The sequence below is a fragment of the Kogia breviceps genome, chromosome 4, assembly GCF_026419965.1.
Source record: "Kogia breviceps isolate mKogBre1 chromosome 4, mKogBre1 haplotype 1, whole genome shotgun sequence".
In the NCBI taxonomy this organism is placed as follows: Eukaryota; Metazoa; Chordata; class Mammalia; order Artiodactyla; family Physeteridae; genus Kogia; species Kogia breviceps.
In genome coordinates, this window is record NC_081313.1 from 170,116,783 (window position 1) to 170,137,288 (window position 20,506).

The 20,506-nt window shown below is 52.5% G+C and overlaps 1 protein-coding gene across 3 annotated transcripts; it reads left to right on the forward strand.

Annotated features, from left to right (window-relative positions):
• Nucleotides 1-477: 477 nt before the first annotated feature.
• Nucleotides 478-19,558, forward strand: NIBAN3 (niban apoptosis regulator 3). 3 transcript variants are annotated; one of them, XM_067032447.1, is made up of 16 exons: nt 478-656; nt 1,592-1,696; nt 3,011-3,141; nt 6,541-6,666; nt 7,276-7,390; nt 9,521-9,688; nt 10,261-10,376; nt 10,459-10,563; nt 10,786-10,948; nt 11,555-11,745; nt 13,191-13,349; nt 14,396-14,512; nt 14,593-14,700; nt 15,490-15,601; nt 17,576-17,659; nt 19,146-19,558. In XM_067032447.1, the coding sequence occupies exons 2-16, from the start codon at nt 1,642-1,644 to the stop codon at nt 19,208-19,210; spliced, it is 1,815 nt and encodes a 604-aa protein (XP_066888548.1). In that variant the 5' UTR covers nt 478-656; nt 1,592-1,641; the 3' UTR covers nt 19,211-19,558. The 3 variants fall into 3 exon arrangements, with proteins under 3 accessions (XP_066888548.1, XP_058918520.2, XP_066888547.1); XM_059062537.2 differs by having other exon boundaries at nt 1,595-1,696; XM_067032446.1 differs by having other exon boundaries at nt 607-656; nt 11,513-11,745; nt 19,146-19,557.
• Nucleotides 19,559-20,506: the final 948 nt, after the last annotated feature.

A 20,506-nucleotide genomic window follows, 5' to 3' on the forward strand; every position in this document is an offset into this window, starting at 1 on the left:
GTCTCTATGATTTTCACGACTATTAAGTGCCTCATGTAATTGGGATCTACAGTATTTGCCTTTTTGTGACGTGCTTATTTCACTCTGCATAATGTCCTCAAGGTTCACCCGTGCTGTAGCATGTGCAAACTTCCTTCCTCTTTAAGATATGATATACCACATTTTACTTATCCATTCACCTCTCAGTGGACACTCGGGTTGCTTCTGTGTTTTAGCTATTGTAAATAATGCTGCTGTGGACACAGGTGGATGAATGTCTCTTCGAGAGCCTCCTTTCAGTTCCTTTGGATATACGTCCAGAAGTGGAATTGCTGGGTCATAACGCATATGGTAGTTCTATTTTTAATTTTTGGAGGCGCCTCCATACTGTTTTCCACAGCAGTTGTATCATTTTGCATTCCCATCAACAGCGCCCAAGGGTTCCCATTCCTCCTCATCCTCGCTAACACTTGTTTTCTGTTTTTTGGATAGTGGCCTGTGGACATATCCTTTTGGGGGACACGGTTCAATCCCCTGCCCACTCACTTGGCCGAGCTCCCATTGCACACCCAGGGCCAGTCGTGACCTCTGCACCTGGCCATGCTGCAGTCCCGCTCAGAGCCTTGAATGTGCCGAGGTGCTGCTGCTTTGCGTCAGGACTGCAACATTCGCCCAGAGTACGTCTGCTCATGTCCCACCCATCAGCTCTGCCTGGCTCCAGGGACCAGGGGAGGCTGGTGGGTGAGGCATGTGGGAATTGAAACCTTAAAGCTGAAACCACAGAAAGCGAAGTTTCCTTCAACGTCTTGTCTGGGTTGATCACTCAGATGTGAGAGTGAGGAAGGGGGATGGGGCTGAGCGGAAACAGATTGAGAAAAGCAGAGCAGAGGGTTGGAAGGAAAGCAGCCTGGCTGTGGTTGGGCAACAGCAGGTGCCATTAGTGGGAAGACCCAACTAATCCGATCCAGTTCAGGGCTTTATGCGCCGATAGAGAATGGACCGGCAAAGCGGGAACCGAAGGGAAACAGCCCACGAGGCCAGGGCAAGACAGTGGCTCCCCACCCGCTCCCCCTCCCCCAGCACTGGCCCCAGGGACCCGGGGTGTCAGTCCACTTCAGTCTTTCCAGCCTGATGCTGGGCCTGGGTTGGATCCTCTTGGGATCCAGAGTCACCCAGCAAGGGGTAGGTATAGGATTTAGCTGCCCCATCTCTGCCCAGCCCCCCTTCCCTGTCACCCCACACCAACAACTGCTCTCAGGTCCTGCCAGATATCTGCCCTGCATCCGTCCTCCAAGGCCAGCTAGGACTTTTGTCTCCCACCACCCCTGCACCCCTCCCCCCCGCACCCCTCCCCCACCCGGGGCAGCCCCTACAGAAACCACCAGTTCTAGGGGACTTGGCCACAGGGGCACTGGGAGGACACAGGTGCAGGGTGGGGCGGGGTGGGGCGGGGCAGGGGGCTGGGCAGGGCGGGGAACAGGCATCCCACACCTCACCAGGACCATGCTCTGGCTTCTGACCCCAGGCACTGGTCTCCCGCAGCATCCAGGCCCCTCAGGTCACCTTGCTCCCAGGGTGCCCCTGAGCTGAGGAACTGGGGGGTTGTGGGGAGGAGGGGGGTGTTTGCTTCGTTTTCAGGGGAGCCGAGGACACAGGAGCAGGATGGGTGGGCGGCCCTCGAGCCCCTTGGACAAGCAACAGCAGCAGCACCTGAAGGGTGAGTGGAATGGGAAGGAGCCAGATTTTTGCGTGTGGGGTTTAGGGCTGGGTTGTCAGGTACACAGGATGCCCTATTAATGTGAATTCTAGAGAGGCAATGAATACTTTTTTTAGCATAAGTTTGTCCCAGATTTTGCATGAGGGCATACTTATGCTAAAAATGTATTCGTTATTTACCTGAAATTCAAATTTAATTGGCGTCATGTACTTTTATTTGGTAAATCTGGTAACCCTACTCAGGGCATGGGTTTGGGGTGGAGGGCATAGGGCCAGGTGGGAAGTGCCCCAAGCCCAGCCAGATCTTGTGGGATGATCCTCCCAGGTGGGCAAGGACCAATAGGCCCCTCAGTGTGGACCTCAGGGACTAAGTCACAGTTCTTGATTTGAGACAAAGAAGGGCCAGTGTCCTCCATCCTCCACACACACAGTTGAGCACTTACCGTGTGCTGGGCACTGAGGATATGGAGGGGTGGGCTCATGATCTAGACTAAGAAACAAGGCCAAGTTGTCATTACATGAATAGATTCAATAAGCTACTCTGCAAAGTGTTGGAATTTTTTTTTTTTTTCTGTAGTGGCTTAAATAGGATAAAGATTTGTTTCTCTCTCCTATAGAGGGGAACAGTGGCAGGCAGCCTGGTAAAAGTCAGACAACCCAACCCCTTCCATATTATGGTTCTAACATGTGTGCCTTCTGTGCCTGAGGTCACCTCATGACTCAGAATGGCTGCTGAAGCTCCAGTCATCGGATCCACATTCCAGGCAGCAAGATAGATGTGTTTTACACACAGTCAAGTGCACACGTATTAGGGGAACAGCTTGAAGAACTTTAACACTTGTGTAATCACCTCCTAGATCAGGATACAGAATACTTCTATCACCCCAGAAAGTTCCCTTGTGCTGGGTGAGGTTTTTAAAAGATTTTGAAAATCTCCCCCAGTAAGGGGCACAAGGAAACTTTCAGGTACAATTGATCTGTTCTTTATCTGGGTCACGGTGATGGTGTCACGGGTGTGTACATGTGTCAAACTCATTCATTTCTATGCTTTATACATTTAAGGTAGGTGTGTTGTACATCGTTTATAAATTAAGCCTGAATCCTTTAACTCCCCCGCCCCCCCCACCAACCTCCATGTGGATAAAAACAGGCAATGGAGGGTTAAGGGTGAATAGAATTGGACCATGTCTTCTGGGGCAGCTTTGGGGTGCGGATAGGAATCCGTAAGTGGCTTCTTTGCCTGTTCTGCCCCCACCTCTGGCAGGTTGGTGGGGGGACCTGATTCAGCCACTTCACCATCCTCTTGTCCCTGCAGGCCAGGTAGACACCTTGCTGAGGAACTTCCTGCCCTGCTACCGCGGGCAGCTGGCAGCCTCGGTCCTGTGGCAGATCTCCCGAGAGCTGGGCCCCCAGGAGCCAGCCAGATGCCAGCTGCTGCACAGCAAAGTGGGTGCCACAAAGGGGGAGGGGATGCTGAGTGGGTGAGGCTGGGGAGGCCGTTCATTCGTTCGTTTGAGGGTCCCTCCTCACACCTTTGTCCTTGCTGGTGCCACGACCTGGGGTGACTATTAAAGATTCATTCTGGGGCTTCCCTGGTGGTGCAGTGGTTGAGAGTCCGCCTGCCGATGCAGGGGACACGGGTTCGTGCCCCGGTCTGGGAAGATCCCACATGCTGTGGAGCGGCTGGGCCCGTGAGCCATGGCCACTGAGCCTGTGCGTCCGGAGCCTGTGCTCCACAATGGGAGAGGCCACAACAGTGAGAGGCCCGCGTACCACAAAAAAAAAAAAAAAAAAAAAAAAAAAAAATTCATTCTGGGACTTCCCTAGTGGTGCAGTGGTTAAGACTCCGAGCTCCCAATGCAGGGGGCTCAGGTTCGATCCCTGGTCAGGGAACTAGATCCCACATGCATGCTACAACTAAGGAGCCCACCTGCCACAACTAAGACTCGGCGCAACCAAATAAATAAATAAAATATATAAAATAATAATAAATGCTTAAAAAAAATTTTTTTATGCTGCATGGCATGAGGGATCTTAGTTCCCTGACCAGGGATCGAACCTGCACCCCCTGCAGTGGAAGTGTGGAGTGTTAACTACTGGACCACCAGGGACGTCCCCAAAATTCATTCTTTGAGCAAACATTCACTGGGCATCTACCGTGTGCCACACCCCTGGCTGGATGCTGGGGACACAGTAGTGACTGAGACAGATACCTCTTTGCCCTCCGGTGCTCACAGTTTAATTGGGGGAAATGACCAGTTTGTTGTCAAGTTAACATATCATGATGCAGGATAACTTCTGATAGGTGCTAGGAAGACAAAATGAAGGGCGGTGTTGGGGGCTGGAAGCTGGGGTGTAGGAAGGTCCTTCTGAGCTGAGACATAAAGGATGAGAAGGAACCAGACCTGAAACCCAGAGTGGGAAGGGCATTCTAGGCAGAGGGCACAGGCAATGAAAAAGCCCTGAAGTTGGAAAAGGTGTGGCCTGGCTGAGTGCATCACCCAAGGGCACAGCATGCCCACTGGACGCCCAAGACTTTGCATGTGCCACCCTCCCCATTCTATCCCGCACTTCTTCTGCTACTTCTTCCAAGAAGCCTTCCTTGACTACTGTTACCCCCGTCTGAGTCGGGCACCTCCTCTGGAACCCGTGTCTGTCTGCTTCTCTGACTCAGCCCGGGCTCACACATCTGCCACCTCCATTTGTCTGCTTTGTGAGGACAGGGTCCAAACCTTATTTCCCCTTCCCCCTGACCCCTTGTGCCCACATGGTGCCTGCACTTAGTAGGGGCTCAGGAAGGGCTTATCGATGGAACAAAAGAGCCTGGAGCTGCCCACCCCAGCTCCAAAGTTCTCCTGAACTGGCAAATGGTGTCCAGGATCTCCATGTGCCCTGTACAACTTAGTTCTCACCAGCCCAGGGGATGGGTCTTTGACCAATGAAGAAACCAAGGCACAGAGAGGTGAAGGGACCTGACTGAGGTCACACTGCCAGCAAGATGCAGAGGCGAGATTTGAACCCAGAGCCCAAACTCCTTACAAGGGATACTGGGTCCGCTGTCCCGATCAGGGCTCTGAGATTTCCTCTCTTGGACACCCCTTCTTCCAGCTGTGCCTGCCCTGGGGTGGGGGCTCTGTGGCACCATGGACAGAGACCCCTGCCACCTGGGACTCCCCCTGTCCCGCTTGGGGCATCATGGGCCCTGGGCATCGCCCCCACCTGCACCTTCTACCTCCTGCTGGTCCCAGCCCCCTGGGCCAGGGCACAGCTGACGTTGGGGTTCAAGCAGCGTGGAGGGATTTCCCCTCGCTTCAGTTGAAACATTTTCTTTAATACTTGTTTTTATCTATCTGCATTATGTATATCATTTCTATTATAACAGTTTAACACTATTACTATGAAAAATCTCAGACTTAGGAAGAGAGATGGAGAATCATTTAATAAACTCTGAGTTCCCACTCCCCGCTGAAGAATCAAAACATCACAAATGCTGTTTATTTAGTCATCAAATATTTACCGAGCACCAACTGTGTAGCAGGAGCTACTCTGGGACCATTGGTGAAACAAATGCACACAATTCAGGTGGCCAGGAAGTGAGAAGAGGGACAAAGAAAGCGAAACAAGGTGATGTCCCATCCTGCCTGAGGGAGGCGTCTGTGGGCAGAGGCCTGGCCATTTCTCACAACGTTAAACTACACCTGCTCCACGACCTAGCAATCCCACCTGTAGCAGTTAGCTATGCTGTGTAAAAATACACCACCAAATCAGTGCTTCAAACAACACATGTTTGTCATCTCAGTTACTGTGGGTCAGGAATCTAGATGGGGCTTTGCTGGGTCCTTTCTTTCAGGGTCTCTCACAGGCTGCAATCAAGATGTTGGCCAGGGCTGGGGTCTCATCTGAGGCTCAACAGGGGAAGGGTCTGCTTGCAAGTAAACTGGAGATAACAAAAGTGTCTACCTCAGTTCATATTTGGAAGTGCAGGCTGTGAGCGTGCTTGATAAAGAATATAACACCACACCAGCAGTGCCCAAGCACCTGTACAGTAAGTCCCCTACGTATGAACCTTCAAGTTGCAAACTTTCAAAGATGTGAATGTGCGTTCCTTCAGCGTCGGGCGTGAGTGACATTGCAGCTTGCCCTCCGTCTCCTGTTGCCGATGATCCTTCAGCTCTACCATCCCCCACCTCCTTTCTCTCCTGCAGTCAGGAACCCTTCTTGCCTGTTCACTCGATGCCAGCCCCTGTATACCAGCTGTGGTACTGTACTACTGTACTTTTCAAGGGACTGTCCTGTAAGAGTAAAAGTGTTTTCTTTATTGTTTATGTTTGTTTGTTTTTTGTGTATTATTTGTGTGAAAAGTATTATAAACCTATTACAGTACAGTACTATATAGCCGATGGTGTTAGTTGGATACCTAGGCTTTGTTGGACTTATGAGCAAATTGGACTTACAAATTTGCTCTTGGAACGGAACTCATTTGTATGTAGGGGACTTACTGTACTTGGTGGCACCCGGGACACAGGAGGAGCTGTCCAGGTGGTCTGGACACCGGGACACTGGCCCATGTTCTTTTTTTTATTTTATTTTTTATTTTTTTTAACATCTTTATTGGAGTATAATTGTTTTACAATAGTGTGTTAGTTTTTCCTTTACAACAAACTGAATCAGTTATACATATACATATGTTCCCATATCCCTTCCCTCTTGCATCACCCTCTCTCCCACCCTCCCTATCCCACCCCTCTAGGTGGTCACAAAGCACAGAGGTGATCTCCCTGTGCTATGCGGCAGCTTCCCACTATGGCCCATGTTCTTGACATCCACCCGCCCCTCCTCCCACAGAAGCTGCCCCGAGTCCGGGAGCACCGAGGACCCCTGACCCGGCTGCAGGGCCACCCACCTCAGTGGCAGCTAGTCTTCTGTGTCCTGCGTGGGGACGGCCGCCTGGAGTGGTTCAGTCACAGGGAGGTGAGTGATTGGCCTGCAGCCCATCTACCTCTGGCGTCTCCATCCCACCCTCCCCAGTGTGCGTTTGGGGTCCAGTTCCCAGCATAGCCCCCCTCCCTTCTTCAGTCATCAAGTAGGGCCAAGCTGTAAGCTTGGCCCTGGGTGGGCGACCATCTCCTGCTGTGCCAGGTGGATATACTGAGGCCCAGGCCAGGGGTAGGGGCTCACCCGTGGTCATCAGCAGAGCTGAGGTTGAAACCATGCAGGGCCTTTGCACATGCCGCCTGTGCCCTTGCTTTCCAGCTGGGGAATTCAGGCAGGTCACTCGTCTCCCTGGGATTCAGTTTTCGCCTCTGTGAAATGGGATGGTGATGGTCTATGCCGCGTGGGGCTGTAAGGATTCGGTGGGTTAGTCCTCAGATAGCACTTAGGACTGGCCTAGCACACAGCAGGTGCTGAGTGCTGCACTATGGGGAGGGGAAGGAGGGAGGGATTGAGGGAGGGTGGAGGCAGGGAGGTAGGGTGGAGGATTTCCCCAGTTAACCCAAAACCTTCCCCTGATCCCACAGTGGGATATGGAAGCCACAGTTTAGACCTGTCCCCAAACGGTTCTTTGGATGCCTTTTGCAGGAATATGAAAATGGGGACCGTCCCCTGGGCTCCATGGTCCTGACAGGGTACACAGTCCTGACTTCCCAGAGTGAATATCTCCACCTGCTGGACACTCTCTGCCCAGAATCCTCAAGTAAGGCTCCCGGGGACCCCAAGAGCAGGTTTCTCTACTTCAGCACTGTTGACACTGGGCCCAGATCATTCTTTGCAGTGGAAGCCACCATGTGCTTCACAGGATGCCGAACAGTACCCCTCGCCTCCGCCCACCAGGTGCCAGTAGCACTCTGCATCCCAAGAGCGACAACCAAGTGTATCTCCAGACATTGCCAAGTGTCCCTGGGGGCGGCACTGCCTCTGGGTGAGCAGCCTCACTCTAGAAGGAGAAACACCCATTCTTGTCAGGGTGAAGGAGTTAGGTCACTGGACCAGAATCAAAGCAGCAAAGCATAAAAACGATAAAATATGGTGTCAGCAAGCATGTGGGGAGATGGGCAGTGGTGGGCAGGAAAATTGCACAGACTTGTGACAGCGTGTAATTGGTCAGTCCACTGTTTCCAGGATAGTTCTCCTTCCTTCCATCCTCTTCCTCCTCTTCCTCCCCCCCACTCCCACTTCTCCTCCCTTCCCCTTCCTCCCCTTCCTCTTCCCCCTCCTTCTCTCTCTGAATAGGTAAGAGCAGCATAAGTGGGCTGGCATGCTTCTGATGAGGGCCTGCATCATCTCATTGCATCTGCCCAGGAGGCAGCCCCATCACTAACCACCCCATTTTACAGAGGGGAATACTGAGGCTAAGGACTGTTACGCAGTTAGTAAGGGACAGAGCCAGAATTACACCTTTTTGCTTCACTGCAGAGCTATCCTGCTGTTTAATCAGGCGAAGATGTAGCAACAAGAACCGTCTGCAGAAATGTTGATGATGTCGAAAACATGGGAATCCACCCAAATACGCATCCTTTGGGGTTGATTAAATAAATTACAGCCTGACCCTCAAGAAGGAAAGCTGTGCAGCCTCTGAAGGTGTCCCAGACATATGCAGGAGCCAAAAGGCCAGTTATAAACCAGAAAACTCCACATTGTTAAAAAAAAATACAGCTTTGTGCAGATTTTAAAATCTGGAATAATGTCCCCCAAACTGTTAACAGCTATTATCATCTCTGGGGGCTGCAATTGAAGGGCTGGATGACAAGAGACGTCCACCTTTTTTCTGCATTATTATTATTATTTTTTAAAATTTATTTTTGGCTGCATTGGGTCTTCGTTGCTTTGTGCAGGCTTTCTCTAGTTGCGACAAGTGGGGTCTGCTCTTTGTTGCGGTGCACGGGCTCTAGGAGCGCAAGCTTCAGTCATTGTGGCACGTGGGCTTAGTAGTTGTGGCAGGCTCTAGAGCGCAGGCTCAATAGTTGTGGCGCACGGGCTTTGTTGCTCTGCGGCATGTGGAATCTTCCCGGACCAGAGCTCGAACCCGAGTCCCCTGCATTGGCAGGCAGATTCTTAACCACTGCACCACCAGGGAAGCCCTTTCTGCATTATTGCATTTTACTGCAGTCATTATGTATGACTCTGGAAATCTGAACAAAACACTGAGGATTTGGGAGACTCCAATTTAATTCACCAAAATAAATTCACTCATTTTTGTCCTCTCAACAGTTCTAGGTCATTGGTATCACTTTTTTTCTTTCTTTTTTTTTTTTGAGGTTCACGGGCCTCTCACTGTTGTGGCCTCTCCCGTTGCAGAGCACAGGCTCCGGACGCGCAGGCTCAGCGGCCATGGCTTACAGGCCCAGCCGCTCCGCGGCATGTGAGATCTTCCCAGACTGGGGCACAAACCCATGTCTCCTGCATCAGCAGGCGGACTCTCAACCACTGTGCCACCAGGGAAGCCCCATTGGTATCACTTTTTAGCCCATTTTACAGGTAGGAAAACTGAGGTTTTTCAGGGAGATGAAAATGTGCAAAGAGCTAGAAAATGGTCTGGCCAGGTTTGAACATGGACCCAGCCAACTCTAGCACCCCAAAGCAAGCAGGGCTGAGACCACATGCCAGCTAGGAGAGATTGTTGGTGGCTGCCTAGGGCTGCTGTGTTAAGCATGTTGCTGAGGCTGGGAAACAGTGCTGGGATGGATTGCTGATGTCTGCCCTGGGCACACCTCCTCTTGGGACTGAGCTGAAGGGTTCTCTACACATTTCATGGTTATTGTCTCCTAGTGAATGAATGATTTTAGAGTGAATGAATGAATGAAGATGCGACCTCCTCTGCTTTCAGGACACCATACACAGGAAGCGCCTGACCCCCTCTTGGAAATGCCTGTTAGTTTCCCCCTGTTCCTGCAGCACCCCTTCCGCCAGCACCTCTGTTTCTCTGCAGCCACAGCAGAGGTGCAGCGTGCCTGGAGGCTAGCCCTGCAGGGTGGCATCCGGCTTCGAGGCACAGGTGGGTCCTGGGAAAGGGGAGGCAGTGGTGGAGCACAGAGTCTGAAGTCGGGAGGTTCTGCTCCTGCTGGCTGCGGGATCCTCTCCAAGCCTCAGTTTCCTTATTTATAAAATGGATCGTGGGGGAGGACAGAGGGGAAACAGGCAGTTGTGCATGGCCAGGGCTGTAATGAGGGCACAGCCCCATGGGAGCTTAGCCTGGGGGATCAGGGAGGGGATGTCCAAACTGGGGTCTAAAAAAGATGAGGGGCCAGCCAGGTGAAGAAGAGGAATTAGGACTGACACATCTGGGCAGGTTGTTGACTGAATAAACGTACCTAACTGGAGACTGCAGTGGGATCTGGGCTGTGACTGCCTGCAGGGGATGCCTTTTCCAAAATGGTATACAGGCCCCTTATGGGCTGGTGATAAACTTAGGGGAGCGCGTTCCCAGCGGAGGGCACTTCTTGGCGCAAAGGTCTGGAAGTGGGTGAGACTTAGCTGTTTGGGATCTGGCGAGGAGGCGGAGGGCTTCTTTCTCAGGCGGCGGGGAGCAGGGGAGGGGTGGCCGGGCACTGAGGAACCGCCCCTCAGTCCTGCAGCGAAGTCAAGCCCCAGCCGCCCGTGCCTTCCTGGACGCCATACGGCTCTACCGCCAGCAGCAAGGCCACTTTGGCGACGACGACGTGACCCTAGGCTCGGACGCCGAGGTCAGTGCCGCGCAAGGCCGCACCCAGGACCCCCCTGACCCCTTCTCGGCCCACCGAAGCACCATGGTCACCTCTCCCGCAGGTGCTGACGGCGGTACTGATGCGGGAGCTGCTGCCTGCGCTGCGAGCCCAGACCCTGCCCGGCCTGCGGGAGACCGGCCGCGCCCGGGCCTGGGCCTGGGCCAAGGTACGCATGGGGTCGAGGAGGTGCGGCAGGGACACGCGGGAGGCCGCGGATGAGGATAAGAGCCGGACCTGGGTGCTCAGCTTCGCCCTCCCTGCGACTGTCGCCCAACCTCTCCGCCCATCTGTGTGCGTCTGTCTTCTCTCTGTCCTCCTACCCTCGCCCCATCTCGTCTCTCTCCCGCGTCCCTGGCCCGTGTGGGGTCCCCTTGGCTGATCTGGGCAGCTACTGGACGCCGTCCACGCTGCAGTCCTGGCCGGGGCCTCCACTGGGCTCCGCGCCTTCCAGCCCGAAAAGGAGGAGCTGCTCGCCGCCCTGGAGAAGACCATCCGCCCAGACGTAGATCAGATGCTGAAGTTGCGGGAGCACGTGTTAGGGAGGCTGCAGGGTGAGGTCCGGGGGCGTGGCCTGGATGTGAGGGGCGGGGCCGGGATCCTGAGAGGATGAAGGGGAACAGCCTGGGTGTAAGGGAAGGGGCCCAAGGTCTGGGACCCGGTGGAGGCAGGGCCGGCAAAGAAAAGGGTGGAGCCTAAGTGGGAAAATGGGCGAGGCCTTGATGCTTTGGTGGTGAGACTAGGTCTCTAGATGGGGTCAAGAGGGAGGGCGGGTGCTTGGGAGGCGGGAAGGCCAGGGATGGAGCTGGTGAGCCCGGAAACCAAGACTGGGTGGGGAGAGGGGCAGAGGCGTTGGCGATATCAGGCCTGATATCCGGTTGTGGGTTGTCCAGTCAGACGGCGGAGATAGCTCTCACTCAGCTCAGTAACAGAGAACAGAGTTGGAATCCTACTCTGCCTCTGTGTGCAACTTTGAGCCGATCCACATCGCACTTGGCCTCGGTTTTCTATTCTGTATAATGGGGTAGAGGAGGGTGCTCAAAGTCAGAGCTCCCGTCTACCTCACCCTGTTGAGCCCATGGCCTCACTCTGTCCCCCCCGCCCCCCAATTTGCGGAGCACCTCGAGGAGGAGATCCAGGCCAGTGTCTTCCGCTCGCAGCCAACGTCCAGGGTCCCCTCGAGTCATGCCTGCGCAGGAAGGTGGACGCGCAGCTGCCCCGGGTCACGCAGACGCTGCTGAGCGCCGTGGAAGCGGAACTCACGGCGGTGCAAGTCCTCCTGACCCAGGGCATGGACCGCCTGTCCCGCCACCTGCGTGGGAGCCCCTCCAGCACGCGGCTGCGGAAGGAGGTGAGGTCCAGTGGGTCGTGTTTCATCGGGCCTATGGGCAGTGTGTTAACTTTACAGAAGAGTTGCGTGAACCTTGAATCTTTCTTGTTTGAAAACCTTCTCTTTTAAAAATCTCTGAACTTTCTTCTAAGCTGCATCTTACTTAATGGTGGTCCACTATGCAATGGTCACTGGAGCACGGTTTATAACATGGGGGGGAAGGAGTAAGATGACAAGATTAGCATTTGAGTAACATCAGTCTGGAGTCACCTTTCCCACAAATTGTTCCTCCTCCCATTGCCTTGTTTGGCCACAGCCCACCCCATTCCCTGGGACAGAATTCTGCTCCATGCAGGTCAGCTCTTTTCTTCTGATACTAAACGAGAGCATACTATGTGCCAAGAAACCTTCAACTGGTTAAGTGTCTGTTGACCTTTAAAATGAAACAGCCAGTTATTTTATCAGCAGAACGTTTTGGGAAGGGAGGGCAGCATGAGAATTGCAATTCGGGACATGCCAAGCTAGGGCAAAACCAGAGGCAAGTCTGGCAAACGAAGGGGAGGGACATTACTTTATAGAGAAGAAGGAGAAAATTGGGAGGGGCAGCTTTGAAGGAAAGTCCATTGGAGGAAAGCAAGAGTTCAGTTTCTCATTGGCTGAGTGGTGGTAGTTTCTCATTGGTTGGGGCTGTCACTGCATAAGGAGAAAATCTTCCTCCCGCTGGAGTGGCAAAGTAGTAACCTTCTTCCAGTTTGAGGTCTGCAGAGGGCAAGGGGTGGCAGTGGACGAGAACCGCCCCCCCCTTCAGAGCTTAATGATTTCATTTTTATTTATTTATTTATTTGGCCACGCAACTTGTGGGATCTCAGTTCCCTGGCCGGAGATTGAACCCGGGCCACAGCAGTGAAAGCACCGAATCCTAACCACTAGACCATCAGGGAACTTCCATGACTTTATTTTAAGTGAGGTTTCCCTTTATTAATATTCACACGTCCATTTCATAATCACCTCCTCCAGGAACTTTCCCTGGTCCTTTCTGCATCTGCAGCTGCGCGTGCTTCCCTCCTCACAGAGGTATTAACACACCACTACAGTTGTTTGTCTACACTCTGTCTCCTCCAACTTTTCTGTGAGCAGTTTGAGGGCAAATACCACTTTGGATTATGGCACTTCTGCAGCCGCAGGATCCAGCACGAAGAGAACATCAGGTGGGACAAGGGCTGAGTGTGCCCATTTCCCCTCAGCCATGCCAGCACCACATGTTATCATTTGTTTCAAGTTTTACCATTTTATGTCCATCACACCATACCTCACAGTTACTTTTATTATGCATTATTTTGGTGACAACTGAGGCGGAATGTGTTTCCATTTGTGTTTCTCCTTCGATGAACTGTCTGTGAGGTCCTTAGCCTTGTTCTTCCATTGGCTGGTGGTATTTTTCTTACCTGACTGCTATGGGAACACAGGTTTACTCATTTGGGGAGATGCCATGGGACCCAGAGCTGATGCAGACCTGCTACCGAGAGGCGGAGCGGAGCCGGGGGCTCCTGGGGCAGCTGGCAGCACCATTTGGCTTCTCTGGAACACAGCGCCTGGTGTTTGGGGCCCAGGATCTCGCACAGCAGGTAAGGGTGAGTGGGAGGCTGGGAGGAAGTGAGGCAAGGATGGCAGCCTTCAATGAGTAGGTGCCAAGTGTGTGCCAGGGAGACCACGATGACCCGGACAGACCTGGCCCTCCCTCGCTGGACTCCCAGTGTCATGCAGACATGAGCTCATGACCAGGCAGGCAGTAATCACACATGATGGACAGGGCTGTGATGGGGACACACAAGGTGCTACGGGAACCCTGAGGAGGCACCTGATCCATCTCCAGGGTGGGGAAGGCTTCCAGGGGGAGAGGAATGCCAGGCTGGGGCAGCTGGGGGAGGAATGGGAATGGGGCATGTCCTGGGTCGAGGGAACAGTGTGGATAAGCCCTGGGAGGTGTGAGAGCATGTCCACATTTGGGGAAAGTGAAGCAATTTAGAGACATTGACTTGTAGATTTCAAGGGAGGGCAAAGATGTGGGAGATACGTCAGCGAGGAGGGGGAGTAGATGGGTCAGGGCCTTGAGTATGGGGCTCAGGGGGCTGGGCTCTGTCCAAGGGCAATGGGAGTCACAGCAGGTGTGTGAGCAGGGAAGGGGCACGGCCAGATTCAAAGTTTTTTAGAAAGCCCTGCCTGCCCTGGGGAGCAGGGGCTATCAGGGGCAGAAGTGGAGGAGGCAGAGAGGAGGTCTGAACCAGAATGGGTTGGTGGAGAGGAGCAAGGTGTGTTTTGAAAGCCAAGGGATTGGGACGTGCTAATGGACATGGTGAGTGAAAGAGACAGGGATTGAGAAGACCCAGTGCTGCCCGGCACGGTTGTTCAGTTTGTAGACTGCACAAGGGTGCTCAGCCAAGGGGCCTGGACTATGGACAGCTCTCTGCTCTCCGTGCTGGGCATCCTGGCACTGACTGGATGAGCCCCAAGTCCTGAGAGGAAGAGAGTGCCGTTTCTTGGGACAAGAAGGAGGTTGGAGGGAAGTAGTTGGTCAGGGCAGGCTGGATGCTGAGAAGGGGTCAACCGAGCAGGCGTAGGGCCCAGAAAGAGCCTGGATTCCCAGGGCTCATCCCAGCATCTCTTCCCACAGCTCATGGCTGACGCCGTGGCCACCTTCCTGCAGCTGGCCGACCAATGTATGACCACAGGTCTGGACTGTGACCAGGCTGCCCAGCAGCTGGAGAAAGTCAGGGGGCGTGTGCTGAAGGTGAGGTCTGCGGGGAGGGCATGGCCGTGGGCCTGGGTGCTCAGGTGGTTGTGAACCCAGTTGCCGTGTGTGTCATGCAGAAATTCCAGTCGGATAGTGGCTCAGCGCGGAGGAGTTTCATCCATGGCTGGCTGCTCTGTATCTTCTTTCCCTTCGTGTTGAGCCAGCTGGAGCTGAGCTGCAAAGCGGTGAGCTGATGGGGGATGGGTCCTATAGAACAACCAAGCATCTTTCTGTAAGGCTCATAGAGCCACCTTGATGATTAGAGACTTTTGTTCCCTGAGCCCAGGGGCTGGGTCGGATGGCTCTTCTGGGACCTCACAATGCCCTCTGCTTCTCCCATGACAATGCTGTGTCTGCAGAGCTGGCGTGGGGTCCCATGCATCACATATCAGCAGGTGATACAGACTTCAGAGAAGGGAGGAGGCAGAGGGGGAGTTTATGTGTGTGTATGGTGAGGGTGCTGAGTGGTTAGGGGGACTCTCTCTGAGAAGATAATGCTTGAGAAGCAGTGAACGAAAGGCATGAGCCATGTCCTGGGGAAGCGTATTCCAGGCAGAGCGTACAGCATGTGCAAAGGTCCTGAGGTAGGTCTGTGCCTGGTGTGTTGGAGAAACAGAGAAGAGGCAAGTGTGGCTGGAGCTTAGCAAATAAGGGGGTAGAAAGTAGACGACGGGAGAGGTCACAGGGGCCTTACTACACAGGCTTAGGGGCACCATGAAGGGGTCTGCATCAGGGGTCAGGCAGGAAATGGCTGTGAGGGAAACACCTGTACTATTCCCGTTGAGGTGTGATGTGCTTTGTTTCACCAATTCTCACAACAACCGGAGGGAATAATGAGTCAAGGAGTCCATTTTAAAACTGAGGAAACTGAGGCCCAGGTTTTGCTTAGCTAATCAGTGGCAGAGCTGGGGCTCAAACCCATGTCACACATAGCCCACCCCTCCAGCCCAACCCCTCACCTGCCTCGGTTACAGGAGCTGCCTGAGTTCGAAGGGGACGTCCTTGCTGTGGGCAGCCCTGCTCTGACCATTGAGGGTATTTATGAGGATGTCATCCGGGGGGTCCTGCTGCAGAGGATCAATCGAGGTGAGCCCCACCCCCTATGGCTCAGGGGAGCCTGGTGACCCCTGGCTGTGTATACTGAGCCCTACCAGGGTCCCCATCACCTCTTGCTGCCTGTGAACACTAGTCCTTTGAGTAAAGGCCAGGACTGGGACAGAGGGGGTCTGGGGTGGGGGAGCCTAGAAGGGGCAGTGATGGAAGCTCCCTGAAGGAGGGGGCATTGGAGTGGGGCTGTGACGGATATGCAGGAGTTCTTAGGATGAGAGAAGGGAGGCAAAATTTAAAAACTGGGGATAGACATTTACATTTACTCATTCAACAACGTCTCCATGTTTTATTCTGGGCTGGCATTGAGCCCTCAAGAGCACTTGGACTTGGGGTAGGCCTCTTAGGACTTCCTGGGCTGGGAAGAGGCTCCTGACTGTCTCTTCTCCCTCCTGCCTTGTCTGTTCCTCCCTGACCCAATGGCTATGACTGCTGAGACGTGTACTAACAGGGGAATGAGCAATGTGTCATGGTTATTCAGGGAATGTCACAGCTGACACAGAAGGAAGGAGAGGAGGCTGCAGGCTGCCAGGGCAGACGTGAAGGGCCTTGAATGACAGGCAGAGGAGTTTAGACATTTTGTGGCAGGCAATAGGGAGCCACGGAGGGTGTGTGAGCAAGAGGGCAACAGTGGCTAGACTGGAAGCCAGGGAGGAGACTGAGGGCCTGGTCCTGGGCGGCAAACGATGGACTCAAGCAGGGGCAGCAACCAAGGGGACGGAGCCCAGGCATGAGGAAGAGACAGAAGTCAGAGGTTGTTGTTGGCCTGGGGTGTCACTGGGTGCATGGGAGGGACCACAAGCCTGGGGATGGTGTAGAGAGAAAGGAGAGGAGTCCCAAAGAGCCTGGATTTGAAGGACACAAAGAAGAAGAAGGGATGCAGAAGGAGCAGTCAGAGAGGTGGGAGAAACCCAGAGATAGCAGTGTTCTGGGAGCCAGGAAGTGAGGGTGAGAAGTGTCCTTGAGGCCAAACGAAAAGAACTGAGTTCTTTTAGAATAGGGGACATTTTAAATGGAAAAAGGCTAATCTCTGATTGGAAAAAATTTTTCGGAAACAGGTTTCCATTCCTAGAAGTTCTACATGTACTGCAGGCGGGGTGGGGGTGGGGTGTTTCCATCCTCAATTGATTTGTGATGTCTGCTTGAAGCATTGTGCTGGAAGGTGGGGTAGATAGCATCCAGGCTCAGTGAAGGTGTGGGATTGGCTAGCAATGTCTGCCATGGGCACAGGTGTGGAGAGAGGCTTAAGTGAGCTACTTGTTTTTTTTTTGTTTGTTTGTTTTTTTGCGGTACGCGGGCCTCTCACTGTCGTGGCCTCTCCCGTTTCGGAGCACAGGCTCTGGACGCGCAGGCTCAGCGGCCACGGCTCACGGGCCCAGCCGCTCCGCGGCATGTGGGATCTTCCCGGACCGGGGCACGAACCCGTGTCCCCTGCATCGGCAGGCGGACTCTCAACCACTGCACCACCAGGGAAGCCCCAAGCCACTTGTTTAGGGTTCCTGGTTGAGACATTTCTTCCATCCTTTGCCCTCTTGTGGCCTCTCTGGGAAAATTCATGGAAGCCCTGGGATTCTGGGGCTTATCCAGGTGGGTCTGGGGGGTTATCTCTTTATTTTATTTTTAAATTTATTTATTTTTGGCTGCGTTGGTTCTTCATTGCTGTGTGCAGGCCCTCCCTGGTTGTGGCAAGCAGGGGCCACTCCTTGCTGCAGTGTGTGGGCCCCTCACTGTGGTAGCTTCTCTTGCTGCAGAGCGTGGGCTCCAGGCGCGCGGACTTCAGTAGTTGTGGCATGCGAGCTCTAGAGCACAGGCTTAGCAGCTGAGGCACACGGGCCCAGCTGCTCCACTGCATGTGGGATCCTCCCAGACCAGGGCTTGAACCTGTGTCCCCTGCATTGGCAGGCAGACTCTCAACCACTGCGCCACCAGGGAAGTCTCTATCTCTTATTTTAGAATTGAAAAAAGCCCTTGGTGCCAGCAACATGTCCTGCACTCTGGATGGCTGCTCGGAGCTTCCATGGGACCAGGCAGAAACAGGTGAGGACCTCACAGGTTCTTGGCCCATGCCAGTGAATTGCCAGGGTCGGGGGGCCTGTGTGGGGTATACAAGAGGGTTGTGAGTGTGGGTTCCTGGATGGAACAGTATGCACCTTGTCTCCTGACTTGGCCAGGTTGGCCAAGCTCATGGTGAACTAGGGCAATGGGGAGCCGAGGAGTGTGCCTGAGTGTCAGAGGTATCCTCTGACATGCATATGAATTTGTGTCCCATCTCTTCTTGCTAGGCCTCTATAGAGCCTCTCCCAACGGCTACCAGTTCCCAGCACTGGTGGGGGAGATAGTGGTGATGGGAGCCTTGGGTTCACCTTAACGATGGGTGCATGGAGCTGTGCTCAGGGCCAGGGCAGCCTGGCCTCCTACTATAGGACCCTACAGAGACCTTGTTGCAGCAGTAAATGTGTGTAGGGCTGAGGTTGACACTGCTGGTGGTGCAGGGATCCTGAACTCCATCCCTAAGACAGAAATGTTTCATGGGGACTTCCCTGAAATGGGACAGAAAGCAACTGGTCCAACTGGAAGCTGGCCAGTGGGCAAGATGTTTATAATCTGGATGTTCAGGACCCAGGGCAGATGCAGGTATTCTGGAGCTGCTCTCAGCTCCTCAACCCCCTTGGGTATCATTGTTATGAGAGCTTTGTGAATCCACCCAGCTAAGCGGCTCCCACATTCTTCACCCACAGAAACTCTGAGATAATAAACATGTGTAGTTTTCAGTGGCTAACTTTGGGGGTCGTTTGTTATGTGGCAATAGCTAACTAATACACTCCCTAGCTGATTGGGGGCAGCATCTCATAGTCAATTGCTGCAGATAAACTGATGAATATTCACACTCACTGGGATACATGAAGATTAAACAATCTTAGAAAGACTTCTGGGTGTCATAATATTTGGGGATTTGCAACTGGGGATGAAGGATTGTGGATGGGCTCCTTAATCTATTTAACCAGAATCTAATTGATGACGGGGTTTTGCTTCTAGTCTTTTGCACTAACAGCTAACACCATAGTGAACGACCTTTTACATATTTTTTACGCAAGGGGTAAATCCCCCAAGGTGAAACCTCAGGGTTTAGAGCATGCATGTTTGTCATTTCAATAGCAGCCTTGAGAGTGCTCTCCATCAGAGTGGCCTCACCTGGTGCCCCCTCATCTGTGTGGAGGTGGCCCATTTCCCCACAGGCTGTCAGCTGACTTGGGATTTCCCAGATCTTCTGGGTGAAAAATGTTGTCTTGGCATCATTTTAATGAGCATGTCTTATTGGAGATGAGGTGGAGAGTCTTCTCGTGTGTTTAGGAGCTTCTCTGTGAACCTCCATTTCTCTCCGTGGCCCACTTATCTTCTGGGTGCTTTTACATTTCTATTAAATTATTCTCGCTAAGCTTCCAATTACTGGGTATTTATTATGTGCCAGGCATTTGATGTGTCCAAATGTTTGAGCATCCTTATGACACTTTCCATTTTACAGATGTGGAAACTGAGGCTCAGAGAGGCACTTGTTCCAGGCAACCAGGCTCCAGCACCGAGGTCTAGCCACTCTGCCCACTGCCTCCTCCAGGGACATTCCACAGCTGAAGCTTTGCCCACATTCATCGTCATTCTCAATGGATAAATGTCAACTAGTGGAATTTCTGAGTCAAAGCATATGTACCAGTTCAAGGCTTGTATAATCCCCACACCTCCGCCTTACTCCTCTCCAGAAAGGCTATGCCTTTTAACACTCTCACCAGCAGCATTTGTACATATTCTCTTTTCCAAACACTAGGACTTTTCATAAAAGGAAAAACTGCCAGTTTGATAGACACACACACAGAGTGCATTGTTTTATTTTAAATTTCTTTGATGACTACATTGAACCTAAAAATATGTTTATTGACCATAATATGTTTGTTTCTTATTTATTTATTTATTTATGGCTCTGTCAGGTCTTAGTTGTGCCATGCGGGATCTTTCATTGTGGCGCACGGGTTTCTCTCTAGTTGTGGCGTCTGGGTTTTCTCTCTCTAGTTGAGGCGCCTGGGCTTAGTTGCCCTGTGGCATGTGGGACCTTAGTTCCCTGACCAGGGAACGAACCCGTGTACCCTGCATTGGAAGGTGGATTCTTTACCACTGTTTGTGTGTTTGTGTTTTCCTTTCTTTTCTTTTCTTTTTTAGTGAATTGCCTGTTTGTAGCTTTTACCTACTTTTCTTTTCAGGAGAATTTATATTTTTCTTAATGATCTCTAATAACTCTTTGTATATTAAGGATAGTAACACTTTCTGATATACACTACAGATGTTTTTTTCTCAGCTTGCTGTGGGCCTTTGGGTTTGTTTACTTGCTCCAAAATCTTAGTATCAAGTTTCTCAGATGAGAATAGAGCTTTTACTTAGTATCAAGTTTCCCAGCTGAGAGTAGAGCTTTTACTGCCTTCCTCTGTTTGCCAGAAAAGCCATCTGTCCACTGGAGCCTGGCAGCTTCACATCACAAGACTTCCAGCTGCTTCCGGAGTAGGTTCTGGGAGGGACTTCCCCAGTGTTTTTCTCAGTTCAGCTTTCAGAGGGGGGTAATGCATACTCCATGCTTTCCTCCCACAAGAGAATGAGATTTTCCTCACCTTTCCTTCTGAACTTTTGCCCTACTGTCCCTTGCGCACACTGAGGACACACGATCTGTGCCCTGAATTTTACTTAACAATATTGAGCCCCCACCCCCACCACTCACGTTAATAAATAGATATCTGAGCTCCACAAAAACGATGAATTAGAAAACACATTCGATTACTGCAAAACAGCCCCCTCGTAGTATTTCTTTGGAAACGTCCACCTCCCTCCTGTTCCATCTGCACA